This window comes from Polistes canadensis, unplaced genomic scaffold (genome assembly GCF_001313835.1).
Source record: "Polistes canadensis isolate GaletaPanama2010 unplaced genomic scaffold, ASM131383v1 scaffold_81, whole genome shotgun sequence".
Classification (NCBI taxonomy): Eukaryota; Metazoa; Arthropoda; class Insecta; order Hymenoptera; family Vespidae; genus Polistes; species Polistes canadensis.
This window is the reverse complement of record NW_014569628.1, coordinates 335,197-349,714: the sequence shown is the minus strand read 5'-3', so window position 1 is coordinate 349,714 and position 14,518 is coordinate 335,197. Positions and strand designations below refer to the sequence as shown.

The 14,518-nt window shown below is 32.8% G+C and overlaps 1 protein-coding gene across 1 annotated transcript; it reads right to left on the bottom strand.

Annotated features, from left to right (window-relative positions):
- Window positions 1–11,631: 11,631 nt before the first annotated feature.
- LOC106786753 (macro domain-containing protein CT2219-like) lies at window positions 11,632–13,329 on the bottom strand. Its single transcript, XM_014748480.1, has 6 exons — window positions 13,092–13,329; window positions 12,877–12,994; window positions 12,446–12,703; window positions 12,252–12,368; window positions 11,962–12,170; window positions 11,632–11,824 (listed from the first exon to the last, which is right to left on the bottom strand). The coding sequence occupies exons 1-6, from the start codon at window positions 13,098–13,100 to the stop codon at window positions 11,738–11,740; spliced, it is 798 nt and encodes a 265-aa protein (XP_014603966.1). The 5' UTR covers window positions 13,101–13,329; the 3' UTR covers window positions 11,632–11,737.
- Window positions 13,330–14,518: the final 1,189 nt, after the last annotated feature.

The window sequence follows — 14,518 nt, the reverse complement described above, 5'->3', positions numbered from 1 at the left end:
GGATTTCTTTTTGCCTGTCATTAGAATTAGATTATTTAATAAGTTTTTAATTGACGTAATTAATGATTGTATATAAATTAATTACGAAAACAAAGTTGGACGTAATGTAATTATACATTGACATAACCGATTGGAACAAATCAACGATGATCGATTGATAAAAACTTCATTAATAATCTGTCATCGATACCAATTCTTTTTTTTTTTCTTTTTTGGCTATATATAAACTTGTCGAAATAAAAAAGAAAAAGGAAAGCGTGAGAGAAAGAGAGAAAGAGAAAGAGACGCAAATATGACAAGGAGAGAACTAAACGTTCAATTTATTTCTATCGATTCGATGGAAGAAATTGAAACCGAACTTGAGGGAAGTGAAATAAAATAGCAATTTTTTAGCTAAAGAAAGTTCGAGATATATCAATTCGACAAGGAAAACCATATATATTTTTTATCATACTTTCTTTCTACTTCTACTTCTTCTTATTCTTATTCTTATTCGCAAACGAAGTGTTTCATTTTATAGTTTCATTTAATAAAACACAAATGGGTACGAATAAAACAAATTACACGGAATATTACGTTCAGTTTGAATTTGTTTTTCCCACCCCCTGAGAAATATAACTAACTATTAAATTAAAATACAAAAAGAAGAAGAGGAAAGAAAAGAAACACATGTATATATATAAATTAAAAAGAAAGAAAAAAAACATATATAGGTAAGCAAGGAACAAGGAATATCTGCGAGCAACATCTTTAAAAGCATTATGCAAGAAGCTTTCGAGGCCGGTCAGTACACCAGTCTGCCAGGGTGACGTAAATCGTGATTCGAGGTTATTAATACTGCGCGAGAAGAGAAATTTCGCGGCGATAAAGTAGTCGAGTCGGGTGAAAAAAAAAAAAAAAAAAAAAAAAAAAAGGACAGTTAGACAAGATGATACAGTTTTTTTTTTCATTTTTTCTTTTTCTTTTTTTTTTTAAATCACCCAACTACCATAAGCGAATCCATTTACGTACGTAAAGTAACTGTTATACATACTTAAAAAAAGAAAAAACAATCATAAACTTTATTCTCCTACAACGTTACCTGCGAATCTATAAAAAAAAAAAAAAAAAGTGCGGCTCTTCGTTTAAAATATTTCCTTTCGAATCAAAAGAAAAAAAAAACAAAAAATAAAATTTAAGTTAAATGCGATAGAATTAAAAAAACAAATTGTACGAAGTATACCTAACTACCCATCCAACGATTGATTAAAAAAAAAAATCATCCTCTACAAATTTCGTACGAAACGTTCGGAAACGTTTTTCAATTTTAATTTAATAAAATTTGGGAGGATAAATTTTAAAAGAAAAAAAAAAAAGACATTATTAAATAAAATGAAATTTGTGTTAGTAGTTTTGTGTGTCACAGGGTGTACACGTAATAGGGACATATATTTATGTATGCTTTTAGCACATTAAAAGATCTAATGAAAATTACTTAAAACTCTTTTCGATGTAACAGAAAAAGAGAAAGAGAGAGAGAGAGAGAGAGAGTAAGAGAAAGAGAGAGAGAGAAAGAAAGAAAAAAAGAAAGATGAGTTAAGAAAAGCACAAACTCGGTCGGTAGATCGAGAAAAGTGAATCTAGGGTACACGGAGTAAACGCAAAATTAGGTCCTAGACCGTCCCTTAGAACTAGGTCAGCGGAACACTCGCGCACACACGCACACACACACATAAACACAGAGAACAGGAGGAAGGGGAGTGCGTATCAAAGCATTTACTCTACCATAACGTATATCGGAACATTGTTTATCGAAATAATGGAATTTCATGGGAACCAAAGGTTTAACATCGACATAATTAACATGATTATAATGAAATATTCCTGGAATTAATTAACAAATCAGAAATTCTACGAGAGAGAAAGAGAGAGAGAGATAGAGGGAAGAAAAAAATTAAGTTGACACATTTATTATAGAAAGTAACGTGCTCGAATTGACCGGTAATAATTAACGCTAATTAATTGTAACTAAGTTCGCGACGTACAATAATTAATCGTCTTATTAACGCAACTACGTCAGAAATTGTAATAAATTATTAACGCGATTACAACGTGAATTATTTTAAACAATTTGAAGGCAACGCTGATGTTGCTCTAATGATAGATAATCGTAATGAAAAATCATACACGAATGTTTAATCCAACATAAAAAGGGTAACTTCGAAGGGAAACGTGTTTTAAATTGGACACGTTAAATGAGCCAAGTTATATCACACAAACAAACTTTTTAAAATCCTCCATATATGTGTGATCGGTAAAAAATTATTTCATCATAGTACAAGTGTTTTATTTTGTAAAAATTATTATCAATAAATGGAAGAACATTAATACACATTATACACGCGAATCACATATTTAAAATATTACGAATCAAATAAAAATTAAAAATAATATCGATCAAAAGAGATAGAGAAACAAATAAAAAAAAAAACTTAAATCAAAATAATAAATATGTAAAACTCTGCTGTTTATATATTTTGTTAATTAAAAAAAAAGAAAAGAAAAATCATTGAACTTAAATTAAATTCAATTTCATATCACTGACACGGTACATTAATTTTCTAGGTATAATTTGGCCCAATTAACACTCTAATTGCAACTTTGCAATGCCTAATTAATTAATAGTCTTTCTCTCTTAAACAGAGGTGCATTATTCTTATATACTTGTTAAACGATCATCTTTGTCGCTAGGAACTACGATAAAACTAAGAACACTAAAAGAACAAGCAAGCAGGTGTCGATAAAAGGTGTCTTACTATTGCTTCGAGCTGGCAAACGATTGTTTGTTTGTTTTATATAGAAGTACACACATATATACACATACAGACACACACACATATATATACATAGTTTGATTATAGAACAATGCTCGTTTAAGAAAACAGACTTTCTTGCTGATCGAATACGATTACACATCACATACACACATACACAGACAGATACGTATATACACATATACTTGGTGTGTCTCATCCTAATCGATCAAACATCATTTATATCGTTAATGTTTGAAAAACAAAAAGATTACGCGTTAAAATGATTTAAACGAATTATACGCGATTTGATATTATTCAATAAATAATTATTTTGTGTGTAACATCTCTCTCTCTGTGTGTGTATGAACGTATAAATAATAATTATAATTCATTACATATGTATTGGTTTAAATGTATGGAAATTGAACACCTTGTACACGCATACATACATAGATACATATATACATACGTCATGTTTCTGGATAAAGTCGAGTTGTGAAAGTAGAGAATAACGAGTAACCTGGTCACTTGATGAAAATGTGTACACACGTTCGATACGATTAATTAATTAACCGATAAAATATCGGTAACAACGTTATCGAATAGGATTACTTTCTTCTTAACTAAATCGATTATATATATATATATATAAAAGAAAATTGCTTGAAAATTGATGTGTGTGAATATGTGTGTAAGTGAAAATCGATGAAAGATAATATACGAAGAAATGAATAATTGTTCTTTTTCTGTAATGAATCTCTCACCTGTCTTTTATTGAACGTGCAACGATGATAAAGAAGAAGAATAAACAACCCCTGTAACGCGTGAAGAAAAAAATGTTCACTATAACGTTTTATATAGGCACACATATTATATTATATACGTAAATAGGATCGTAAACGTTTTCGATAACGTTTCCATCGCGAGTGGTTACATTTCGATATATGATTCGAATGATGATGATGTGATACCGATAAAGGATATAATAGTATTAAGGATTCTACTAGACGCGTTGTTGAGAAAAATACGTAAACACCGGTGTACCAATAAGTCGGATGATCTATGTTTACGACATCAAGGTATTTTCCCCTTCTCCCTAAACCCCCCCACCACCCCACAAACACACACAGTTTATTTCAATTGTTCCAATTCGATCTCATCAACGTTTTCTTTCTAGAGAAAAAATTCTACACACACACGCGCACACAATATATCTAAATTGTGGATAAATTTAATCCTAATGTGATAATATGAAAAATAATAATTTTTTTTTTGTTTGTATATACAAGCAAAATGATCCTACCTACGTTTGTTCGATGTTGCAATTCAAATTAAACGCGAGAGTTGTGTTATTTAATATTATAGTCATATTCAAATATATAATTATATAAATTAAATGAAATTAAATGAAATTAAATATATTAAAAATGAAAATGACTAATTTTCGTTATTTATCTTTTATCTTATCATTTACAAATAATATTATTTCCATATACGTAATTGAACACCTAATCAAACATTGCCCTCTCTTTCTCTCTCATTCTCTACTTCTTTCTATATATATATATATATATATATATTTGTGTGTTAATTTTATTAATTAATATAATTATTTTAAACATCGTCCACATAAGCATCATAACAAAAGCTAATAAACAAATTAAATATCTGAGATCAAACATTTCATTAGATCTATCTGTCTTTCTCTATATATTTTTGTTTACATTTTATTACAATTATTACATTTATTTTAAATATCCTATAAAACTATTACTGCTAAGCAACGAAACGAAATCCAGACTCGTATATTTTTACGAACCCGTCATAGAATTTGCATCGATCGATCGAAATTTTCTCTCACGCGTGTGTTAAACGAAATATAATAATTAAAAAAAAAAAAAAAAGAAAAAAGGAATTGAAATGTTATCGTAATACTTTTATATCCGAACATACAGGGATGTTATCCTAACACGAAAATTGTAGTTAGAAGAAGAAGAATAAGAAGAAAAATAAGATGAAATAGAAACAAACAAAATATCGGTCGATCTCTCGATCATCATCATCTTCTTCTTCTTCTTCTTCTTCTTCTTCCGGTTCGAAACTACGCGGTGAACGAGTTTAACACGACTTGTTTTAACGATTCAACACCAAGGAGAAAAAGAGACACGATGATATATACCTTCTATACTACTCGCGAAGAATCGACGAATGAATGTTACAACAGCAAACTCGAAGAGAACGCAGTTGATCGTACGCTTTCGTAACGGTTTCAGCTTTACGATCGATAGGAGACCGTTAAAAGACATCGATATCATTACCGATAGTCCTTTGAAGAGGAGGAGGAGGAGGAGGGGGTGGGTGGTTGGTTGGTTAGAGGGGAAATTGATCAGAGAAAACTCATTGCCTTTTCATTTGATTCTACTACAATTTGAACTATATCATCTCTTTTTCCTATACTCCAGATGAGAGATAATAATAATAATAATATATTAATAATATATATATATATAAATTAATATATGTGTGTTATTTTTGTAATATTAATTTTTTTCTATATATATTTGTATCAAAATTATATTTGTTTTCTTAAATGTATTATACTATATATATATATATTTGTTTAAATATATTATAAATTAAATTTAATTAATTTCTCACACATATACTCTCGAAATTATATTTTACAATTGAAAACAATATACTATTATATTAATCAATTTGTACATTTAATTTTGTTTACGATTATTAATAATTTAGGTTCTATATAATATAACGTATAATATATAATATATATAATAATATAAATTTTGGTGTTATTGAATGTAATTTGTATGTCGCTGATCGATCGAAAAACGTTTTCTTTGTTCTCGAGCATAGCTATATTAATTCATCGTAAAATGCTTCGATCATCGTTATGAAACTAACAACACAATGTGCAAAGCAGCAGCAACACCAGTAGCAAGTGGGCGTACCTTTGCGAAAATGATTTCGATTGGAATGATACTACGCGACAAACGCGTTCTGATGTATTAATCAGTCGAATGAAAGATTATTGTAATAAGATCATTAAATAAATATATAACATATATATATCCGGATACGAAGATAGAAATAGAAATGGTTACTCGATGGGACAGGTGCAATCTGGTCTTTGCATTGTACCAAATCAAATGAATGAACGAATTTGAACGAACGAACAAACGATGAAAATCGAATGCAGGATGGACGACACATTAAAACATTGATTGTTTAACGTGTTTAACCAAAAATCTCTATTAGGTAGGCCAATCACGATACGTGTATATCTATCTGTTAAACGTGTAAAAATGAAATTGATATTATAACTGAAATTTGTGAATATCAGAATAGTATTGCAAGTTTATTCATTATCACGTTCAAATTTCTATCATATTTTAACATACGATTTTGCAAAATATTACAATTATTCTCTTGCCATATATTCTATAATCTGTTATGTACGATTTAAAATTCGTTCTCCTACAAAAAAAAAAAAAAAAATACTATTTCGAATAATGTTTAACTTTATTTTATAATCGCATGAATTTTCGCACAAAGTTTCATTTTTATTTATCATAATTTGGCTAATTGTGAAAATATGAAGGACTCGCGTGTAACTAATTATTATAACTTATAATTACTTTCAATGCTCGTGAAATATTAACTTTTATCAACCGACAAAAAAAAAAGAAACAAAAGGAAAACAGATAGAAAATATTCTTAAGATTGTACGATTAACAGCAGGAGGGTTTGTTTTTAAGCAAAATTAGCTTCGGGAATCTACTGAAACATATAAACTTTCGATAGATTAAATATTATATTTAATCAATAATGAAGGAAAGAGAAAAATAAAGAAGGAAGGGTAGTTAGAAGAAAAAGTTAAGCTTGTTTTATACATAGAAGGTATTTTTATCAAACGTGGGTCGAGAATCTAGCAAAGGCTTAGACGTTTAGAAACTTCAAGGGATACTTACGAACATGTGTATGTGTGAGAACGTGCTAGCACGTAAGCGTATTATACATCCATACATATACATACACATACATACACATACATAGCAGGAGGAGCGTATTGACCGTCGAAATTGCCTTTGTTCTACTCTCTCTCTCTCTCTCTCTCTCTCTCTCTCTTTCTACCTTGTTCCACCTATCCATTCTCTCTCTCTTTCTCTTTCTATCAACTCTTTCACTCTAACTTAAAGAATCGTCTTGTTCCGTTTAAAAAAAGAAGGAAGAGGAAGAGGAATCACATAGACTTTTTCGGAGCACCTCGTGGAAAATACACGTAGATAAGATCGTCTTCCTGGGTTAACGAACGACCAATGGTATGTGTGTATGATGTGTTTAATAATCTTTCACGGTGTCGAATTATAGCAACTATAAATAAAAAAAAAAAAACATCATATACAGAATAAGATCAAAATTGTTTTCCCTCCTCTTCCATTCCCAAACCCCAGAGTCTGCCAAAATTTTGTGCAAAAAAAAATAAATCATGAAATTTAAACGAACAAACAGTTAATAAAACAATCGTTTTATAATTGATCATTAGGTAAATGTAAGTAGTATATTGTAAGTATACAATGGATACCAATTTGAACTCTATTAGAAATAAAAAGAAATTGTTATATAAAAAAAATGTGTATACAAATAAATTGTTAAAAGTTATATTCGTTAGAAAAGTGTATCAAATACATATATTTGATATGAAATAAATTTCTTATTGGGTTCAGTGTTTCTACAAACGAATATATTAGTAATATATTATAATTAAATCATAGTTAGAATAATTAAACATTATATACGTGTAAGTTCTTCGTGAAAATTGACTTTGAAAATAATATAAATTACGTCAACCCTTGTAATTCGAAAAGTATTATATCAAAGTTTTAAAAAAAAACAAAAAACAAAAAGAGAAAGAGAGAGAGAAGGAAATAGAAAAGGGGGAGAGAAGAGAAGGTGGAAAAAGAAAAGGAAGGATGAAGAATGTCGAGAGAAAGGGAAAGAAAGAACAGAAAGAAAGAACAGAAAGAACAGAAAGACAGATGGCGCGTTGTTCGGACCGATCCGTAGAACCATACAAGGACGAAACGATCGAATCTTCGTCGATTCGAAGGATCGAAAGAGAAGTGGACAACGGGGAGAAACAACACAACCCATAAGCAGTATTTTACCTTCCTACCACTATGATTCTACCATAAAGATTCTCGTCATTTATTTTTATTTGGAATAAAAATCGTATATCGTGCATATTTAACGAGTCCGATACAATTTGCTGAAGCGATAGATTGGAGAAGAAAATTAAAAAAAAAAAATAAATTAAAAAAAAAGAAGAAAAAAAACAGTGGGAGAGAAAGCAAAGAAAAGCACCAAACGTCACAAGTTGTTCTGCGAGAGTGTCAAGCTTCTCTGACTACACGTCGTCTATATATATATATACATATATTTGTACCCCTCCCAGTCCCCTTCTCCACTCCTTTTCCCTGTATTACCGGCTTCGAGAAACTGCTCGAGTTCCACGCACGCGGCACTCTTCTCCAGAGAGGCAAACGATTTTGTAGGTACTTACTTACTTACTGGGATGGCTAGTAGTGACGTGCACACGTATAGAGAGAGTAGAGAAGAAGAAGAAGACACATTATATATGGATACACATACACATGAGCACACATATAAATATATATATATACACTCACTCTTAGCGCACACGATCCACCGCGTGTGTGTGTACGTGTGTGTATTTGTCTGTCTATCTATCTCTCTCTCTCTCTTTCTTTCTCTCTTTTTCTCTTAATTTTTTTTAAGCAGCAACTTTATTATATTGTCTATCGCGATATACTAAATTTCATCAATATGTAATTTAATTAATTATTATATTGTTGTTGTTGTTGTTGTTTTTTGTATCATATATTAATAATTGATTTTAAACGTGTTTACCGCGCAACTAGAGACAAATTATTACCATAATGAAGGTAAATTATCGTCCGTTGTCTTTGCACTTTCGTTTTAAAACCGTCTCGAAAAAAGAAAGAGAAAAGAAAAACAATGAATAAAATATTAAAAAGGATTAGCTAGCAACGTGTTCTAAAAAAAAAAAAATAAAAGAAGATACGTACGCGTCCACGTCCACGTCGTAATCGTCATCGTCATCGTCATCGTAAGGATGCATACAACAACATGTGGGAAATGATCACGGTTGCATTTAAAAGGCAAACTCGACGCCTCGTTGGTCGTCGTCGTCGTCGTCGTCTTTGTCGTGTTGGTTGTCAAACGATGACAATCGCGGTACTGGTTGGTATTGGTGGTTGGTGGTGGTTGGTAGTTGGTGGTGGCGGTGGTGTAGTAGTAATGATAATAGTAGTAATAATAGTAGAAATATTAAAGGTGGTGTGCTCGAGAAGATAACGCACTAACACATAAAGAGCGCACTAGCAAAAGGATATATATATAAATATATATATGTATATAAATGTGAGAGGAATAACGACGACAAGGTAGGCGGAAAACCGGCGGTTTCTGAGTGTCCCGGGAAGGTGGACAACCGGCTGCTGGCTGGTGGTGGTGATCGCGTACCTTGCTGCTGCTGCTGCTGCTGCTGCCGCTGCCGCTGCTGCTGCTGTTGCCGCTGCCCGTACATCGGTAGTCGTGTGCGAATGTATGAGAGTTAGTTGCGCGCGCGCGCGCACCCGACCGTATTCTTTCTCTCTCTTTCTCTCTCTCCCTCTTTCTCTTACTCTTTCTCTCTTCCTCTTTTTTTCTATCCGATTTTTTTTCTTTCAAGCCTTTACTCCTAGCTCGCTCGCTCGCTTGGGTTGGTTGGTTTGCTTGCTTGCTTGCTTGCTTGACTGTCTACCTTATTTATTTCTTTATTTCTTTCTTTCTTTCTTGGTTGGTTGCTTGCTTGCTTTCTTTCTTTCTTTCTTTCTTTCTTTCCTTCCTTCCTTCCTTCTTCTTGTTCTCTTGAAAGAAGCTCAACCCGTCTCTTTCTGTGTCGCTAGCGCCGCGAAGAGCTCCCTCTCGCTCCGCGTGCGTCCGTCAGTAACCTACAAAGCTGTGGCGGCGGCCATTCAGGATTACGGGACTCTGTCCGCCTTCGTCCAAGCGAAAAAAAGAGAGAAGGAGAGAGAGAGAAAGAAAGATATATATATATATATGTATATATGAGTTAGAAGTTACATCCTTTTCCTTATTCTTCTTTTTCTTATTTTGATTTGTATTCTTTGTCGTACCAGTCACTTTGCTCCAACTCTTCTTTCCTCCTCCTTCTCTTCCTCCTCTTCTTCTTCTTCTTCTTCTAGTTGGACGATGAGTCCTCCTTGAAAGAACTCAAGACGCGATGGGTTCCTCTCGCCAGGCACACCGGCGACCTCGCCAAGCCGACTATACTTTTCTCTCTCTTTCTTTTTCTCCTCCCGTTGCACACTGGCAAAGATCCACGCACACACATGCACGAGATCCAATACGAGTGCTCAATCCACGCTAGCAAAAGCCAGTTCTCACTTCTTGCTTCGTTACTGCTTCTGCTACTACTACTACTTCTACTACTACTACTATTACTACTATTGGTTGTGGTGGTGGTGGTGCTGCTGTGGGTTTCTTGACGGCTGTTTTCTAACTTTTCAACTCTTTCCTTAGATTAAACTCTATTTTACCGTCCAACAGCAGCCAATATCACACAGAGATTATTGTAATACACGTATTTATACACACTCGCGTAACGCGAAATTACTCGTCCTTCTCAACTCTTTCTCTCTCTCTCTTCCTTTCTTTTTTTTTTTTTCTTTTCCTTTCTCCAATTTCCCTCCTTCTCCTATTTTTTGTCTTCTTTTCGTCGTCTCCTTTATACGAAGGGAGGAGACGACGATGTCGCGACACCCGTGTACGAGGAAAAGACACCCGTACTACTCTCGCCGCGACACCGACCGCTCTCACTGCTCGCTCACTACCTTCGAAAGAGCGCACCCTCCGATCAAACTAACCGAGAAAGAAAGACAGACTGAGAGAAAGAGAAAGAGAGAAAGAGAGAGGAAGAGAGAAAGAGAAAGACAGAACGTAACAGAGTACCTTCTGCGAGGTTACAAGCAAGAAAGAGAAACAGAAAGAGAGAAACGCGACCAGAAATTGAAAGACACTACTTACTAACTCATCGCGGCTTTATCGTTTAACCCCGACTAACACTTAAAAATGATAATTTACACTAAACCATTGACGACAACAATGACGACAAAGACGACAACGATGACGACAACGATGATCACTACGTTGACGACGACGACGACGACGACGACGAGGACGAGGACGAGAATGGGTGTGCGATCATATCCACTACAGCGGTCTCCCCACAATCTTATAATTTACCCTCGAAATTACGCGAATAGTATATTAAAATTATCCGCCTTTCCCTTATCACTTTTAAAATGTACGATATTTACCCATTTGTGACGGATTTTCCGCACAAGATGATCATCGACATTAACGACCCAGTCCCCCACCTATTACCACATACAGACATTACCACACTTCGATTTTTCAAAATGGCGGCGCGCCGTCGTTGGATACTAGACGCGGTCAGCGTCCGAAACTCTGGCGCTTTGATCGATGACTCGAGCTCGCCATTGGTCTTCTTTCGAATGTCGCGAATTTTCGAATTGAAATTTCCCCTTGGATACAATAATCTAATTGGATTAGAAATATTAATATTTATTTTCTGGAGACTATGTCCTGTTTTTCTGTAAATAAAGAGAAAGAGAAAGATAGAACGTTAATGTCACGAGGAATCTCTATCAGCGGATGGGAACAAGGAAAATCCACTGTACTCGATTTAATATTTTATGCGAATAATATTAAAGATATTCAAATACAATTTTATTTGATTCGATCTAACTAATTGAATGATACCTAAATATAAACTTAACTGCTAGTCGTATTCAGTTCAGATCAAAATAACTTGGTAACAATTTCTCATATATTTCTTTATCACTGTTTAGAAAGAGACAAAAGATTACTCGGTCCACCTGCAATTATAATAAAATTTTTAATATATTTATATCCTTGTATGCATTGAAGAGAGCTAGTTTCTTTAAACAATTAATTTTTTTTATTTTCATCGTATTTATCAAAAATGATGTAAGATTTGTTAAATATTCCTTACACTGTCTATATCATTAATAAGATAATTTGTAACTGTAGACAAAGCTACTCGGGCTGCTGCTTCTTGTGGGTAACCATAAACTCCTGTAGATATGCATGGGAATGCTATGGTTCTTAATCCATTTGCTTTCGCCAAATCGAGACAATTCTTATAGCATTGCTCCAATACCTCAGGTATCTTTCCTATTGGACCAACGGTATGAATGACATCTAAAATTTGTCTTCTGTAAATATCTCAATCAAAGGAGAAAAATGTTAAGCAAATCGATAAAATAAACGTATGTTACAAACATTTAGCTGGCAACATGTATCCTCCAGTGATTTTAGCTTCTCCGGCAGGGCACCTCCCTAGCGTGGCACATTCTGTTTTCAAATAAGGTCCAGCAGCTTTGTGAATAGCACCGTCGACTGAAGAACATTTAATATTCTCAAATATTACAAATAAAGTATGATCACACTTTTCGCTGAAACCCATTCTTTAATACCTCCTCCGCCAGGTATTAAGACCGAATTAGCTGCGTTGACAACTGCATCTACCTCGAGAGTGGTAATGTCTCCCATCCAAAAGGAAATCTTTTTGGCAACTTCCATGCCAGCCTTTGCATTTTGGTTCGAAGCTTTAACGCTTATAGTTGATTTATTTTTAGACCAATATTCTGCCCATGTTGGTATTTGATTCACGCTTTTTGTAGTTGATTTAATTAATTTTTTTTTTTCTTCTAACGACATACCCATGTATTTCACTAATTAAGTACATAAGAAAAATATATCATTTATGATGCTCTACTAAAACAATAGTACAAAAGGTTGACATATCTTGACTAATAAACTATATGAGAGAATGAATTTTATGCAAAGACAAATAGTGATAAAAATATTTTCTGACTAAACTAATAAAAAGATATAGATTTCTTACGCTTTGTATCCTCAAAAGATGACTTAGTATCATTATTGCTTGCCATGGTTCTGGTTGTAAAGTACGGAACGAATGATTGAATTAAAGTTGAATTCAAAGATCGAACGTAAGCAGATATCTACAAAAATACAAACGTTTAACACTTTAGATTGTTCGAAGTAACGTATAGATCAATGATATTGTATGTATATATTCTGTATGCATGCATCACGTACTCTCTGCATTTATATTTGTATTTGTTCGTTGATACTAAAAAAAATTGCTAAATATTTATAACTTTCGTTGACGTTACATCACAAGACTGATTCCAATACAATGACGTTAATTTGATTTATCATATGATTATATGGACTTTATTAAAGAAGTAAATATATCAAAATAATATTGTAGTGACCGGTATAAAAAATGCGGATTTTTATTTTTTTTGATAATCCTTCTTTTTTCTATGGCACACAAAAGAACGCACTGGAAACGCTATCTGTCGGTAGTTTTGTTAACCAATCAAGAAATCATTTTGACTCGTGGCGACATCTAACGTTGAATTTTGTAACTTATAAGATCTTTGTGATAAGTCATCGATTAACACCCTGTTTGCGAATAATTGTCTCAAATTACGTTAGATAACACAATCTAATGGCACACCTTATTTCACACATTATATATTTTCTTATTTTACTTCATTCCATAATAATATGCTAAGGAATAAGAAATTTTAACATGCTTCCTTTTATTATTTTTGTATCACCCACGGAGAGCAATTCGTTTCCTCCTCCAAAAAAGTAAAGAAACCTATTATGCAATAAAAGGGTCAAATGAATGATTCTAATTTGTTTGTATTTCTTTTAATTTGATCAGTCATTTTTCGAGAGAAAAAAATCAAAGAGGAAAATTTGCGTTAGCAGTGTAAGAAAAGTTCGTGATTTTGTTCTTTACGAACCAAATCAAACTTTCTTTCCCTAATCCCAATGTTATCGTGGGCGACGTTATCAGAACAACTCGATAAGGGTAGTCACGAGAAAATGCGTGGGAGAATTCGAATGTGGGTGTGGACGGTGGTTTAAATTCTAACACGGAGAAACGTTTTAAGCATGGCGAGAATCTTGAACGTCGATTCAAAGATCGTACAAGTTATTAACGAAAAGTATTATTTCTTATTTTTTGCGTTCTTTTTTTTCTCAATCGAAGCTCGCAACTTTTCAACTAACCCTGCACGTAATGTTAGAATTATAAATATTTCGTATACATAAATAGCATTTTTTATTATTAAAAAGTATTGAAAAGAGAAAAAATGAGAGAGAAGAGAAATTGAAAATATAATAATAAATATATTTAATTAAAAAAAAAACAAATCTATATTATTCTTCTACGTTAGCCGTATAAAATTATTTCTCCTGTCATTTACTTATTCGAATAAAAAGAAAATATCGATAATATATCGACATTATATTTTAATTGGTCAATTGAATATATCCTACAAATAACTTGAATAATACGTGAAATAATAATGACAAAAGAAAAATTACGAAAAAAAAAGAGAGAGAAATAAAATCACTCGTAGAAATTTTGATTTAACCAATTCGATCGTGGTTTGTTGAAAATGCCAAAATGTCATAAGAGTCATGCAACGCGTGGGATTTTCACT